Source organism: Macadamia integrifolia, chromosome 8 (assembly GCF_013358625.1).
Source record: "Macadamia integrifolia cultivar HAES 741 chromosome 8, SCU_Mint_v3, whole genome shotgun sequence".
NCBI lineage: Eukaryota > Viridiplantae > Streptophyta > Magnoliopsida > Proteales > Proteaceae > Macadamia > Macadamia integrifolia.
In genome coordinates, this window is record NC_056564.1 from 22,366,338 (window position 1) to 22,383,660 (window position 17,323).

At 36.3% G+C, this 17,323-nt stretch overlaps 1 protein-coding gene across 1 annotated transcript; it reads right to left on the reverse strand.

The window, feature by feature from the left end:
* Positions 1-46: 46 nt before the first annotated feature.
* Positions 47-11,437, reverse strand: LOC122086557 (copper chaperone for superoxide dismutase, chloroplastic). The gene is made up of 6 exons (XM_042655471.1): positions 11,127-11,437; positions 10,993-11,019; positions 10,825-10,897; positions 10,592-10,726; positions 2,737-2,960; positions 47-472 (listed from the first exon to the last, which is right to left on the reverse strand). Exons 1-6 carry the CDS (start codon positions 11,388-11,390, stop codon positions 209-211), a joined length of 987 nt encoding a protein of 328 aa, XP_042511405.1. The 5' UTR covers positions 11,391-11,437; the 3' UTR covers positions 47-208.
* Between the last annotated feature and the right edge of the window lie 5,886 nt (positions 11,438-17,323).

Below are 17,323 nucleotides of genomic sequence, written 5' to 3' on the forward strand. Positions count from 1 at the left end.
TCCAAAATCCAGACTACCTAACCTCCCTGTCAAGGTGGTGAAAATGTATCCTAAATGGTCTTGTGGCTCATTCATTTTAATCGCAAGGAATAGTGTTAACTACACCGTTTATTATTACATCAACCTTGTATAGCGCAAAACTCAAGATACAAACACCCACCAATGGAAAATATGTTCACATTCAAAACAGAAGCATGTCTACTACATATTAAACTTTACTGACAGTGAAGCTATTGCTATTCGCTTCCCATATTGTTGTGCCATCGCATGTGCAGAGTTTTTTATAGTTTTCACCAACACCTGCACTTCTAGCTATGACCGCAGCTGCAATGCCTGGGTTTGATTTATCTTCAGTTTCATACACCACGATGGATCGGCCAATGAGATCACCAACTCTAAGCATCTGTTTAACGCCAGTGAAGAAGGCCTCACCAGTATCTTGAGCATCTAATGTTCCCAGGTCACCCAAAGGCTAAACAAAATCAAGCAACTTCACTTAGGAAACTACTCCATAACACCATCTCCAATGGATAGTAAACAATATAACATGAAAGGAGAATTACTCAATGAGAACCACTGGCATTGCAGGATGAGGTAAACAGCAGAGAAGAAAACAAACAATCTCTTAGAACGAGTTGCATGACAATGCTTTAAAATACCATCACATTCTTTGTTAAGTATCTCTGCTAAATTTGGACAGAGAATGCGCAAAACAAATATACTTGTTTTCAACCACATGAGTATCGCAGTTATTGCATGGCACGCAGAATGCAATTGATTGTATTCCACCACTATGCAAATCACACTACATTTCAGATTCAAATGACATCCCCACGCCAACATTTGGTTAGCCAAACAACCCCAAGACAGCAGTACCAAATGAATGTGCAGGTTTATTTTCCCTTCATTAACCTTTTGCCCTTTCATCGTCTACAATGTTTTGTGACATCCTTTCTTTGACCTACTTGAGGGATCATTCGATTTGAGTACCAAAAAAACTAATAGGATCATTGGATTATCAAATTATCAATCAATGGTGATCTGGTGACATTCAAGAAAAAACCATGAAAACAACCATGACGCTACGCTACAAGAAACTGAAATATTTTCCATTGAAAGAGCAACATTAAAAGAAGACGAAGAAAAAGAATAAATCAGAAGTCGTTCTCCAATTTTGTGTTTTATTCCAGTGAAATAATTTATGGTCATTTAGGCCTATACATCATTCTTTTTCCTAAAAATAACAGTAAGTATTTTCCATTGGATCAAACAAAACCTTGAAGACCATCTTACTTGAGCTCGTAGGGTCGAATATCCTATAATCCCTACCAAATTTTGAACAAGCTTCAAGGGGTGTCTATCTTTCATATGGACAGGTCCCTTGGGTATAACCGGCTCAGAAATGTGTACAAGCCATGTGCAGAAACCATAATTTCAGTTGTCAGTATCAGAACAGCCATAACCGATACCGATACCGATACTGAATCAGTGAGATCAACAGGGGAGGGTAGAATGGTCAAAAAAAATAAGTACTGGTACTTTTTTAAGGGGAAAAATGATCTGATCTGGCTGATATGGCCAATCTCTATCAGTATCTGTATCGGGGCCGGTACAGGTACCAATACCGATAAGCGATAACAAAGTCCATGGCAGAAACAGAATGTTATATAATTTTTGAGATTCAAGTTCTCCCAGCAATGTCTGGTGATATTTTGTCAATCGTTGGGTGGTATGGAATTTTTCAGCTTCTCACTTATCGGTCGTAGTGAAAGGCGAGGGAGGTTCAGTTAACTCCAGTAGATGGAAGCTTGAACAGTTCATGGAGATTTGGGGTATGATTCCGTCAGGGTGTGTTGATGGAGAGGAATGTGTGAATTTTCAAATCAGAATAAAAATCAATGATTTGGGTAGTAGAAAGAAAATCAAAGATAATAGTATCTTTTTAGCTGTCTACATTCTGCGATTATAGGAAGGTGAATACGTTATGAGTGGGGGGAAATTGGGGTGATATTATGAATGGGGGATGAGTTAATGTCCAGCAACTGAATAACGATGAGGGATTGTAGAGGTGCTCTTTCGTATAGACTGTCTCTTTGTGGACTGCTCCATTTTGTACAGCATCCTATTCATCTTTCTTACAAGTTGCTTGTTTTGAAATATTAATACATCTAACCTTTTCTCAGAGAGAGTGGGAGAAAAAAAAGCAAAAAGCTTTAAACTGTATATGGATTCAAAACTGGAATTGCATTCATAGGGGACCATAACTAGACGTGAAACTGGATTATAAATCTGTTTTTCATGAATGAACATTGAATCCAGATCCTCTCCAACCCTCCACCCCAGCCCCTTCAGCACACATCCAATATCTGGGGGGACCTGCACGCACCCAAAGGCCCTCCCAGCCATTGGATGCAAGCTAGAGGGGCTGGAGGGTTGGAGGGGATCCGGATGCATGAAAATTAGGAACCTTGACCCAGGTGATGGTCATATACCTAAGAGATACAAAGGCCTATTTATACAAGAAGCATATTTAGAGGATTGAATTCCGACATTTTATATTGTGTGCTCCATGAACATAAGTATTTCCCTATACGTGGAATTCTCAGGAATTATGAACCCCTACTTGATATTTTACTATTGGGCTCAATTTTCACAATTGTTCACAACCACTAACAATGGTTCCATACAGGACTAAAGAATCATTAAACCCCAAAAGAAAGCACCATAGAAGCATACCTTTTCTGATGTAACTTGATTTGTTGGATTGAATATCTTCCCAGTGCTTGCTGCTCCTTTTGTCAGATCTCCAAACTCATTTATGGACAAACCATGTTTTCCAGGTGTCAGACCACTAAAATTTGCTTCAATTCTTACCAATTCCATATTCACCTGAGCCAAGCGAACGACACCAAAAATTTTGGGACCTTTAAACTCAGCAACAGCTGCCGAAATTAGAAAATCTGCAGAAAATTTAAATTTGACCATCAAACAGAAATTATAGCTACAAAGATGTTCAAGAATAGGTAAAAAATGGAAGAGGTTTCAGCTGCTACTTGTTCAGTTGCTGATGAAAGTGCAAAGATTCTAATGATAGACAAAAATATTAACCTTGGGTCCATTTTGATGACCCAAAACTTTAAACATTTGCACTTACAGGTGCACATCTCAGCTAGCAGCTACTGAAGTTTGGGTGAACCAAGAAAAGGGACATTTAATCACACTATGTAAGTTCTTCTCAAGTGAGTGAAGACTTCTGCATAGGATCAGTATTTTGTTTTGAAGAGAGATGAACATAAATCAAAACAAAACCATTTGATTTCTAGTCCTAACATTCAAAAGATAGATCAAGATGTCTCGGAGAGATGCTAGATACACTTAATATATGCTTTGATACGCATGGACATGCCTATGATACATGCAAAACAAGTGTTTAAACATTCGCACCATAAATAAGCAACAAATAATATAATCAACCAATGTCAGGGTATCTCTAGTCTTCACGGCATCTATGTCATTCAAATCTTTATTAGCAAGTCAAACCTACTCATAAGCAATAAGAAGCAATTAAAAAAGAAGATCAAAAAAATAAAAATTTATTTACGTATTAGGATATTGGCTTATAGTAACCCCAAAAGATCCAAACCCAACAACAACAACAACGACAACAACAGCAGCAACAGCAACAGCAACAGCAAGCAGTGGAGAGCACTAAACAACCCCGTGTGAGTGGCCCCAAGGAGATAAGAGGAGTCGAACTCAGAACCACAAGCAACATAATACTAAGTATCAAGTAACATAGAATAAGTAAATATACAGTTGATGTATACATTAATGCTGCCATTCCTTAATAGTTTGAGCTTTTGGGTGAAACGGTAATGAACATATATATTAATCATACTACTACTTTACTATAACATATTAAAATAACCTGAAGTGGTATAAAACTATTAATAATAAGCATTTAGCAACAAATAAAATAATTCACCAAAAAAAGCAACAAATAAAATAATACATTATAGTTCACAAATCATTCAATATGATCCAAATCTAGGTCAGTTTTCCAATTTAGATGTAACACTTGGAAAAAATAAGAGATTCAAGCAAAAAAAAATCATTTTTTAACGTACTTCAAGCTTCAAAAGTGGGTAAATAGTAGCTAAATAGATTTCTTCCTAACTGAAACAACCAATACGAGGGAGGTTATTATGTAAAGATTGTAAGGTTATGCTAGGGGAGAGATTAACCATGGCAACATAGATTAATGGTCATACATATGTGTTTTAGTACATTGAATCGTAGGAAATGTGAGATTACTTATTGATAAAAAAGTAAAATATGGAAAGTGGAACTTAAAAGGAGAGAACTTGAAGACAATTATTGATAAATTAGTAAACATGGAAAATGAGACTTTGATGGAAACATTAATATGATGTGGAATGAGATGACTAGTTATATGAAGAATGTAGATAAAAAAGTTCTAGGCAAATCTAAAGGAACATGACATTCATCTAGGGAAACTTGGTGGTGGAATGATGAAGTTCAAGCTATATTAAGGTTGAAAACTCTAGTTTTAAAACTTGGTAAAGGACTAAAGATGAGGAATTATGGTATAAATTTGCTAGAAATAAAGCTAAGAAGATAGTAGGGAAAACAAGGACTAGGAAATATAAGGATCCATATAATAATTTTGAGCACAAAGGAAGTGATAAAAGTTATCCATAAACTAGCTAAAATGAGAGAAAAGAAGAGTAGAGATTTAAACCATATCAGAAGCATTAAAAGTCAAGATGAAAAAGTATTATTAATAAGTGATTGGGATATTAAAGAGAGATGGAAAAACTATTTCTACAACTTCCTAAATGAAACAATACAAGCATAATGTTTTTGAAGGTTGTAATAACTATCAAAAACCACCAGTGTTTGATACATATGGAAAATTACAATGCCTGAAGTAAAGCAAGCTTTAAGAAGATGAAAAGAAGTAAAACAATAGGTCCAGATGGCATTCCAATAGATGTGGAGGAGAATAGGAACTTGGGTAACTAGGTTGTTTAATAAGATTATGAGGACACTAAAAATGCAGATGAATGGAAACGAACCATTGTGGTTCCAATTTATAAAAATAAAGGTGATATTCAAAGCCGTAACAACTATAGAGGAATAAACGTGTGAGTTATGCTATGAAATTATGGGAGAGTAATTGAAACCCACCCAAGACAAGAAACTAATATTTCGCATAACCAATTTGAATTTATGCTAGAAAGATCAACTAAAAAAGCTATTTATTTTCTCAGGAGACTAGTGGAAAGACTTAGACAATGTAAGAAAGATCTCCATATGGTCTTTATACACTTAGAAAGATCTTATGATACAGTCCCTGGAGAGTTAATTTGGCAAGTATTAAAGAAGAAAAGTGTTTTGAGTAGATACGGGGATAAAACTAAAGTTATGTGTAATGGTGTTGTAACTAATGTAAGAAATATTGGGGGGCATGGAAGCGTATTCCCAATTACAATTTGTTTTCTCTAATCGTAGACGAGATAATAAGAGACATTCAAGATCAAATCTCTGGGTATATTTTTTTGCTGATGATATTGTTTCAGTGAATGAAACAAAAATAGGGATAAATGCAAAGTTGAAATTATAGAGATCAACCTTGAATCAAAAGGTTTTAAGATAAGAAAAACAAAAAAACAGAGTATATCGTGCATAACTATAGTAATAATAGAAATGAAAGTGAGGCGGTGAAAATTTATAATGGGGATATACTGCAAAATGAAAATTTTAGATACTTAGGTTCAATCATAAATAAAGAAGGAGAAATAGAGAACTATGTTGCACAAAGAATTAGAATAGGGTGAAGGGGTGCATATGGAGTGTTGTGTGATCAACATATTCCTTTAACACAAATATTTATAAGATAGTTATTCAACCAGCAATGAGCCAATGAGTATGGAGCTGAATATTGGATAGTGATGAAACAACATACAAACAAACTTAGGCACCGTTTGATAACGTTTCTGTTGTTTCTGTGTCTAAAAACAGCAGAAACGACTTTTCACGTTTTCGAAAACAAAAACGGATTTTTTGATGTTTGATAAACATGTTTCTCGAAACGTTTTTTGTAGACATATTTCCATTAAAAACCCCAATAGTATCATCGGATGCTCAAAAGGGAGAGAGGGTTCGGTTGCATCTTTTTAGGTTTAAATAGTTGAGAGATTTATCGGGCACAATGCCTTTTTTTCCTCTCAAATTCGTTTCTAGAAACGACGAAACAAGTTTAACTTGTTTCGTCAAAGTCGTTTCTAGAATTGTAAATAGGCATAAATTTTAATTTATGTTTCTAGAAACAAGTGAAACGGAACAACTTTATCAAACGCTTTTTAGGTTTTTTCTCCGTTTCTGGGAACAAGAAAATGCATAAACGACAGAAACGGAACATTGTCAAACGGTGCCTTAATGTAGCTGAAATGAGGATGCTAATATGGATGAGCAATAAAACCAGGAAAGATAATAAGGAACGAACAAATTATAGCTGATTTAGGACTAGCTCTGATGCATTATAAATTGCAAGGAAGTCATTTGAGGCGGCATGGACATGTGCAACGGAGCCCTTTGAATGCTCCCAAATGGAGGGGTGATTTGATTAAGGTTGAAAGAGCTAAAAGAGCCGAGAATAGGCTTGAAATGACTCTAGGAAAGGTGGTGAGGAAAGTCATGCATCGCTTAGGACTTGAAACAAGTATGGCTTTGAATAGAGCTGATTGGAAAAAAATGATCCATGTAGCCAACCCCATTTGGTTGGGATAAGGCTGAGTTGAGTTGTATACTACAACCGCAGTTTCGATGTTCAATCTCCACTTTAATAAGCTTAAAATGCAATTTTTTGCTTGTTCAATCACTCCTCTTATGTCTTTTTTGAGTATAGATGGGATTCAATTAGGTTTGGCCAAATACTAGGATCTTGGGTTTTGGCAGCCTATGTATCTAGTGTATCGGTTCATATCGGTACCGTATTGACCCATATCTGTCCATGTTATTTTTGTACATAAATTTTTATGTATCAGCTCAGTATCGTACCAACATGGCTAAACTCGATATGTATCAGCCATATCTGTCCGCATTATATCGACACTTGATACCATGTCATTAGATTCATTTTATTGGATACTCAACCAAGACTGATTTCAGACATCACCATATTATATTTACTCTGTCACTGAAGATTCGCAGTGAAAGCATAGCCTTGTATTGTGTCGACATGAATTCGTTTGATAGGTTGGAAAGCAAAGAGAATATTGAGTATGTTCCTACTAGGTTGTACTAATTAGGAGGCAAGAATCAAGATGTCAGATACTACTGGCTTCATCCTGGTTGCAATTGCTGGTTCAATAAAACAGCCAGAAAACCACTTCTGTTTGCCCATCAAAATAGGCAGTTCCCGCAAAATTTTGGTTTCAGTATTCCATCCCTGCACTATAACCCTGCATAGTTTCATGAAGAATAGGCATCCTCTGCTTGGCTTTTGTTCTTGTTGTACCTGCTGAAGTTTCCCTCCACCACGAAGATGCTGATACCCTGGTCCACGGAAATGGAAAGTGGGTTAAAGGGGACCACTTTGGGTAGTTCTCGGTATGTTGGATTCACCTCCAAGTATACTGCAATCATATACTGTTTAAAACTTATAAAGCATGTTGAAGCTAAATTCGTCCATATTTCTGCTAGTAGTGTAGACACCAATTTCCATTACAACAACTCAGCCTTATCCCACCTAAATGTGGGCAGCTACATCGATCTTACCCTCCAATCAGCTCTATTCGAGCTCATACTTGATACAGGGCCTACGTAGTGCATGTTTTTCCTCAATCCTCACTGCTTATCCTAGTCACTTTAGGCCTACCCTTGTCTCGTTAAGCTCCTTCAATATAAATCAAATCACTCTTGTAAGGGAGCATTCAAAGGCCTCCGTTGAACATGGCCATGCCACCTCAAGTGACTTTCTCGTGGCTTATCATGCATCGGAACTACTCCCATATCCGCTCTAATATGATCATTCTTTACTTTACCCTTCCTAGTTTTGCCACACAACCAACAAGACATCTCAGCCTTATCCCAACTAAATGGGGTCGGCTACATGGATCTATGTGGAAAAAAAAAAAAAAATTCAGCCATGTTGAGTTTATCTGTATGATGCTTCTTAACTGCTCAACATTTCGCACAATACACATAGCCGGTCGTATGATTGTCCTATAAAATTTTCCTTTAAGTTTCAAATGAATATGACGATCACACATCACAGATGCACCTCTCCACTTCATCCATCCTATTTTAATTCTCTATAAAAGATCATCCTCTATATCACCTTCGTTATTTATGATTGAGCCCAGATACCTAAAATAATCACTTCACGGAATCTCTCTCATCAATTTTCACCACCTCATTATCTGTCCTAGTGCAGCTAAAGTTACACACCATATACTCCATCTTCATTCTACTTATCTTAAAAACCTTTTGATTCCAAGGTTGATTTCCATAACTCCAACTTGGCGTTAATTCCTGCTTTTGTCTCATCCACTAAAATAGTATCATCCAAAATTGCACAAATATTCCCCCACATCCTACTATTGAGTTCATTGAGACATCATTTTTTAATAACTTCAAAATCATATTTTGTTTATTAGTTTCTCTCAACAATTAGTATTTATTTATTGGTGGAGGGCCCATTAGGAGAAGGGAACAATCTGAGAAGATACTCAGAGATGCAAGAGAAAGAGGAAGCACACAACCCCACACCCACTTTGAGCAAAGATACAAACAATTTCTATATTCAAATCTGTCCATCCCATTGGATGCATGCAACTATATAAAGGAAAAATAACAAGACTCCTAATCAAACCATAAAACTAAAAAATAACTTGCAAACCAACTCCAAAACTAAGTAGCATATTCCTATGTATACTACTTTGCAAATAAAAGACATAAAATAAATAAAAATAAAGGACCAAAAACCTAAGTTGGACTGGTTCTTTCTGGGTTTGGGTTTCCAAATTCAATCATGTTGGTCCAACCAGTCAACTACTACTGCATCAATTCTCCTCCTCTAAAAAGAACTCAACTTCATTGACTTTGGAAAAGGACCAAGGAGGTAGTTTGAGTCTACATAATGGAGAAGGAACAATCCCGTTATTTTTTTTAGCTTAATGTCGGGGAGATCTTAAGCGGGAAAAAAACTTCATGGTTTTGTCACTATGCTTGAAAGAGTAAAGAATAGGTATTTACATACCCACAATGTCATACCTTCTTATCAAACAGTCACAATCAACCAAGAAGAATATGAGACACCTTCAAAGGGAGAATGTCGCAATGTATAGCATTCATGAATCCACTAATAGAGTAGGTGAGCAAGCACTTATCAGTAATCTTGAGGTTAATGTAGCTCACCCATGCAACTTTGTTGGGGTTTGGATGTGACTTTGTCTACAATCCTAACTTACGACCAGTGTCATCAAAGGCGACATTAATGCAACTACCTCCATCGATCATCATGCTACATGATTGACCATTACACTTAAGGTCTGGAAAATATTGTTGCAGCACCAATCTTCATCCTTGGTGACTTTATAAGTGATCAAAACACGACGAAGAACATAATAAGAGTGTCGTTCCAAATCACTGTCATTGTCGTTGACTTCACTGGGGCTAAATCAGTAGTCAAAACCAAGGTGCTCTTGGCATCACAAGAGGTCTGCCAAAACCATGCTGAGGTGAAAAATATGGCCGGTTAGGTCATAAAGATGCCATATCATAATCACACCGAGGTGGAGAATATGGTCGATTAGGTTGTGAAGATGCCATAAAAGATTCGATAGCTTGTAGTTTGTTGAATGACTTTTCCTAGGGAAAATATTGTTGCTTGCTAAAAAATGTAACCCTAGAAAAGAGTCTGTAAAAGTCTTTCAAGTGTGTGACTGTTTCAAACTTTCTTCTTCCTGAATGGCCTAGGCTTGACAATTGACATGATCAAAAAAATAGTTGAGTGGAAAGACAGAACATGTCTATAGCCAAACCCAATTAATTGGAATGAGGCTTAGCTGAGTGGAATTGAGTATAAAAAATTATCCTTTGCAACTACAATAGCAAGGGAGTTGAAAATCTGCTTATTACAAAAACCAAATGCTGGAAAATTCCATCCCATATGTTCACTATGAAACCCGTAGCACTGATTAGTATCAACAGCCCTAGATTGCAATAGGATAGACCATGTTGGCCCTAGACATGAATTGGGGAGTTTAGGGTAAAATCGGCTAATGATTGTTAATACCCTCATTACCATAGTCCTCGACATTGATTGATACCAAACGGTCATGGTTTTTTCATGAGAACATATACAATCCACAGCAATTGCGTAATGGAAAGACAAGTACCTCAAATTTCAATCCCCATTTTTCAGTCGATTGCAGAAAATATGAAAACTACCAAATTAAAATATAATCAAGTTCACGTCAAGTTAAATGCATTCTGGAAAAAAAGTGAGAGAAGCAATATACGATGTTCGAAATATAAGGGAGCAGGGGTCATAGAAACCAACCTTCAGGAATGCCTTGGCCAATTAGCCGAGCTTTCCGGCCCGTCTGTTCCAGAGCATCGAGCATGTTCTTCACAGGTGAAGATCCAATTACCCTGACAACTTGGTTACTCAAGTCTGCCTCGATTCCTTTAACCCCTGAAACCACAAATTTCGGTCAATAAGAGAGGCGAGGGCAGGGGGAGGGGGCGGGGGCCGGGGGGGTGGGGAGCGGGGAAGACAGACCAACCACTCACCATCGACAGTCATTAACTTATTCTTGACTGCATTTACACAGCCATCGCACGACATGTCCACCATGAATTCTGTCTGCGATCAAACCAAAACCCAACTTCACAAATATACAGAATTGCTCCATAAATAAAAAAAAAACTTGGAGAATTTCTCTGAGCAATCAAACTCACCATCAGCTCCGGTAAAACTCCATCACTCTGCAAATCGAATTAAAAAAAAGTAATTAAACAAATAAATAAATAAAAATGACGATGTGATTCAAACAACTTAGAATAGATAGAAAAGGAAAGTGACTCTGGAATACCTGCGTAGGTTTTGCCTGGTCCGACGTTGGAGAATCCATGTGAAGAGCGGAGTGGAGAGGGTTAAGGTTTCTTACAAGGCTCATACCCGAACGATCAGGGCTGAAGATGGATATGGATAGGAAAGGAAGGGAAGAAGGTGGTTTAGAGAAAATTGGGTTACAAGTCCGAGAAGGTCCGTTGGACGAAGAAGAGACAGCAGCCACTGCGACCGCTGCGGGAAGAACTGAGGCTGCTGTGGTCGTTAGCGCCCTGAGAAATGCCATCGGTCTTTCTCTTCTCGATCTTTTTTAATAAGTACCACATTAAACGTCTTAGATTTAGGGGAAGGGTTTCCTGTCGGTAGCGTAGCCCCTACACGTGCATGGGACCAATAAGAACTCCTGAGGAAGCAAGATAGGGGCATCATTTTGCTTTTTATAGGGCAAAGCGATCATTTCACCCTTCCACGTCTTAAAAGAATGAGAAAGCAAATTTAGAGAAAATTGGAAGAAACTAAAACACAGGAGAAGAGGCTGGAACGTAGTACTATGTCTTCAATGGAGCCTCCAAAGTTTTATTAATGAAATAGGAAGGGATATAATGGAGGGACATAACCCACTTTATCCCAATACAAATAACAGAGGCACTCCCACTCTCAAATTACAATGAAGTAATCCGAAGAAAAAATTACATCCTAAAAATTAGCCACCTAGCTTTATCTTTCCTAAAGATTTAGTTAAGTTATCTAGGAAGAGTTTGATCATCGTGAAAATATAAAAACTGTAGTTGAAGCACACATTAAGTTCACCAACCAATCTACCACTTTGTTACTCTCCCAAAAAGAGAAAGTGATTCGAGTTCAAAGAGAATCACATAGTCATAACTTCCTCAAACAATGCCAGCAACTACATAGCTCACATTAATTATTAGACATTGGATTTACAATCAAGGTAGAATCAGAGCTACAAAAAAAATCTGAGAGGCCGATGTTCGTATATAACCTTAACCCATTCCTCAAAGCATGCAGCTCAACCACTGAATTAGAACAAACATTATAGAAACTAGAGAAAGTCGCAAGCACTTTGCCTTCCTTATTTCTGATGAGGCCTCCGCCTCCACTAATACTAGAGTTTCCTTTGCTAGCTCCATCCACATTCAACTTGACTGATGTCGCTGGGGAAGCCAAAACATGGGAATTGAAACTCTTTGCCTTGACACAATGAGATTGATATTAAACACCTCTAAAATAATATTCTCCCTCATTGACGTACACTTACTACACTTAGATGGAAGAGATATCTCATGCACACATTTTTTTAGCCTTTCTCCAATCATGCTCTCCAATAATCCCATTTTCTTTTATTATTTTATCTTTAATATTTTTTTGTAAACCGATGCAGGATCAGACAAGAGTTTATGTCGGCAGATACCGATAAGGATCAACCGTATCCAATTCCCGACTCATAATTTCTTAAATCCATGATGGCACTGGTTTATTGCCTTGTGTTAGTTTGGTTTTATGAAGTCAATACAAAGGTATAGAACTTAATTGAAAAGTCAAACTTTTTTTCAACCTTAGAAAAAACTTGGTCTACAAGAAATAGGGGAAACATCGCCTTACATGGTCTATTGTAAATAAAAGCTAGCCTTGGTGGCCCATTTGTTTGGCACCTGACACAGTTTGTATGGCTAATGAGATGTATAAAAGTTTAAAGAGTTTAAATCAAAAAATAAAATAAAATTCACATAAAGGTAATTAAGCCAAATTTAATCAGACATGCATTCTTTCTGGTCGTCTTATATTTTTAACATTTTATTTTGTTAATTGGTAAATCTTATTTTAGCTGAAATTTAATATATAAGTAAAGGGAATATGATCTCTCAAAAAAGGGATATAAAATAACTATTGCGCCTTTCTTGGTTGATGCATGTGTGCATTTTCATTGGCCAAGGCACTAGTGGAGTCATGCTCCCAAACAGAGTTAATGTTCCCATAAGTAAATTATCTTATTATTTACTAAAAAAAAAATTCACGAAAACCAAGCCCTATGGCTACGGGGTAGATTCCTCGTGAGCAAACCAAATAAGACTATGTGGTGGAAAATATTTCAACTTATCATGATACGTCAAAACAAATAATGTTTAGATTAAGGCAAAAGTTTCCTTTGCTTATTGGAAGGAAGAATTTATTTACCATGGAATAAGTGACTTCATAATTGAACTCTTGGGTCATTATTACATTTTCACTCCCGACTAAAATCGAAACTATCCTCCCCTATGCCAATCTAATAATATTGATGCGTATGAGGAGTGAATTCCTTTTTCGTAACAGATGAAGAGAAACTCATTCTTAGAAAAAAGAAGTATGTGTTACTTTTCTCTTGGCAGTAATTTAGGATCATGAGGTCCATCACATGTCATATAATGGCATTCAGCCCTATGGTGACATGATATACATTTCAGGGTGAGGCCACCTTAATGGTTATTATTTTATGCCAATTCATGCACGAGGTTGTTGGAGTACGATGTCTTATATTCCGTCACAGTTTAATCAAAAGAGTACTGGTGCAGACCTACAACATATAAAAGGCTTACGACAGAGTCCCATAAAGCTCCTCTGGCAAGTATTGGATAATAGAGGGGTGTCAAGTAAATATGTAAATATTATTAAAAACATATATAAGGGCGTGGTGACGAGTGTGAAAACCAGAAGATGTCATGGCAATGAGTTTCTTATCAGTATTGGGTTACATCGGGGATCTGCTTTAAGTCCTTGCATGTTTACGGTTATTATGGATGAACCAAGAACAATTAAGGGGAGGTTTCGTGGTGTATGCTTTTCACCAATGACATTGTGCTAGTGGTAGAGACAGTGGTAGAGATCAACGATAGGTTGAAGTCATGGAGATTTATCTTAGAATTTAGGGGCCTCAAGATTAGTAGAACAATGACGGAGTATATAGTGTATAACTTTAGTCACTTACGGACGGATAATGATATGGTAAAACTTGAGGAGAAAGAAATCCAATAAAGCAACTCTTTTAGATATTTGGGATCAATCATAAACAAAGATAGAGAGATTGACGACGATGTGTCTCACAAAATTAAAGTTGAATGGATGAAGTGGAGAGATACATCTAGAGGTTGTGTGATCGACGTATATATCTAAAGCTTAAAGAAAAATTATATAGGACAGTCCTAAGACCGACTATGATATATGAGGCAGAATATTGGGAAATCAAGAAGCGTAATATATATGAGTTAAGTGTAGAAGAGATGAAAATGTTGAGATGGATATACGACAAAACTAAGAAAGATAGAGTGGGAAACGATCGGGTTAGAGCTAATTTTGGAGTTATCCCTTTTAGGATAAGCTTAGAGAATGTTGTTTAAAGTGGTTTGATTATGTTCAGCGTAGACCTTTAAATGCACCTGTAAGGCAGAACAATCAAATCCATATGGGATAAGCTAAAAGAGCTAAGGGCAGACCTAAAATGACCATCGAAGAGTTGCTAATGAAATACATGCAGAAACTACGCTTGAATCCTAGTATGACTTCTAACATAACTGTTTGGAGGGCGAAGATCTATGTTGCCGGTCGAATTTAAGTGGGATTTCCTGGAGGTGTTGCGCCGTTATGTTTACTTTCCCTTTTTTTATTTGGCTTTATTTTGTGTCCAATCACAGATCCATGTAGCCGGCCCCATTTAGTTGGGAAACGGCTTGGTTGTTGTTGTTGTTGTACTGGTGCATGGCCCCCAAAGAATCGTGGTCCAATTTATCTTTCTCTGTAAGTAATCTAAGAGATGTGTAAGGACAAGCGTTGTAATCATATTCTCCACTGATAGTGAAGCAGAGATCTCATCTTACCTAAGACGTAAGCAATCTTATTGAACCTCATAAATCTGCATGCATTGTTTGTTTTTGTTTTTCCATTATTTTCTGCATCGTTTTAAGATTGCGTTTCTACAAAGCTAATTTAACAAATTTTCACGATGCAATCCAACGGTATCAATGCGTTTTGATAGTACCAATGACCATGGTGAAGGAATTCCTCAACTCAGTCCATACAATAATAGACCAAATACCTAATTTGGTCACAACAAATGAACCTAATTGATTTGAAAACAAAAACAAAATATGAACCTAAACCAATCCTATTATTGGTTGGCTTTATATTGTCGGACGCAGGCCTACTAAGTGAAATTAAATCCACACAATCAGATAAGATGCCAATTGACATTCGTAGTCAAGATTTAACACTTGAGAGATACATTGCTTAAGATCTTGGGAACTTGAGATAAAGATATTGCTTGCTTCATCATGTATTGAAAAAATTGACAAGAAGGTTGGCAAAGAGATTGCTTGAATGGATGTTTTCTTAAATCCACAATTAAAAAGAATTATTCAACTCTCCATTGTTTATAGGGAAAAAAAAACACGATAAAGGAAATTTTCCATTTTTAACACAAACATAATTTAAAATTTCTACCATGATTTAGTTGGAAACAAATGAAACCTTTATAAAGGTGCGGAAGGTTTATATATATATATATATATATATAGATATTACATTAGACTCCAAAATTAACATTGAGAGAGAAACACCACTTCCAAAAAGGAAAAAAAAAATGCAGTGCAAAAGGTTTATATATTAAAAATTTATATTATACTCCAAATTAACATTGATAGATAAACACCACTTTCAAATAAGGGGAAAAAACGCCGCCACCAAAAGGTATAACGAGGGCCGGTTGAAAAAACAGTGGTATGGATGGGCATAATAATTCTCACAGTTAAATAAATTCTCTCTTCACCAAAAAGAAAAAAAAAAACTGAGTCAATAAAAGATTTAAAAGTTAATGTTGCTAATGTTGCCATGTTTGCCACAAACTTTTATTTTATATGGTAAATTAACTATATGACAATCAAATGATAACAAATAAACATAATAGTGCTAAATCATATACGAATCAGTTGGACTTAGTAAGCAAATAACTTGGATCAATGTCATCGATCCCAAGTTGAATCAGTTGACTTTAAATTATTTATTCCCATATGCTTTTTCTTGATTACTTTTAAGAATAAAGGTAAAGAGCTACACTTTCTGTTTTTTTGTTGGGAAAAAATTTGTCATCTGCTTAGATGCACATTGTATTAGTGCATGAATTGATGAGAGGAGAAGCCAAGGCATCAGTCACGGGAGGCAAGACAATCATTTTTCCCTCATTGTGATAGGGTGTAGGTTGTATTCATATTGCCAACCATTGTTTGTCCTTTATTTATCATAATAATTATGGATTAAATAGGGTATAGAGTTGCTTGCCGCAATGTTTAGATTAAGTCTTAGGTGCCTTCCTTTATTAAGTCACGTTCAAATTGTCGCTTAGATCAAACAACCCTTCTATTGGATTAGTTAAATGTTAAGTCTCAAGAATCTTAACCACCCCACCCACCGAAAGAAATTTTTTTTTAAACCCACTTTCAAAGCTTTACCCCTCCATACAAGAAAAATGGATTTGAGTTGAAACTTAGGTTGATTAGATGATGATGATATGGAAGACTCAAGTATTTTAAAGATTATTAGGCTAGTGTTTCTCACGCTCTGCCATACAATGAGTCAATAACCCAATCCAACCCATGATCATATATGATGATAAAGTTAGAATTTACCAATCCAATTTGCATCTCAATTCAATACATAGCAAGAAATTTAGGTAGGATTCTTTCGATATTACTATTCTCATTTTACTGAGAGATTGTTTTTCAAGTTGAACCTCTAACCATTAAATCGCAAATGAAACAGTCTTCCTTTCAAGAAATTGTTTTGCAATTTAAATTTACATCCATTAAATCATAATGGAATAATCTTATCATTGTAATAAGACGCATCATTTATTTAAAAACAATTACATTTTCTCTATAAACGAATACCTCAGCCTAATTTGTTGAGAGTTATGCAAGTTATAGATGCGATAAGCATAAAATGGGATATGAGTTGACCTGCTATGTTTCCTGTCCACATAATAGGCAGAAGCAATCACGGATACAAATCACATACGAGATTCCGTGATGAAATGGTGGTTTGAACTTTTGAAGTTTGAAGTTTGCAAGATACCCATACCCATTCCCCTACCCTACCTTACCCTACCCTACCCCACCGCATCCATCGACCCAAATTATCTTCGGTGTGAATTGAAATCTTAGAATTTGAATT

Coding starts and splice junctions, on each gene's coding strand:
- LOC122086557 (XM_042655471.1), bottom strand. CDS start 11,390: ATGGCATTTCTCAGGGCGCTAACGACCACAGCAGCCTCAGTTCTTCCC. Junction 11,020..11,126: donor ACCAGGCAAAACCTACGCAG/GTATTCCAGAGT, acceptor TTCGATTTGCAG/AGTGATGGAGTTTTACCGGA. Junction 2,961..10,591: donor TGGCCAAGGCATTCCTGAAG/GTTGGTTTCTAT, acceptor AATTTTCTGCAG/ATTTTCTAATTTCGGCAGCT.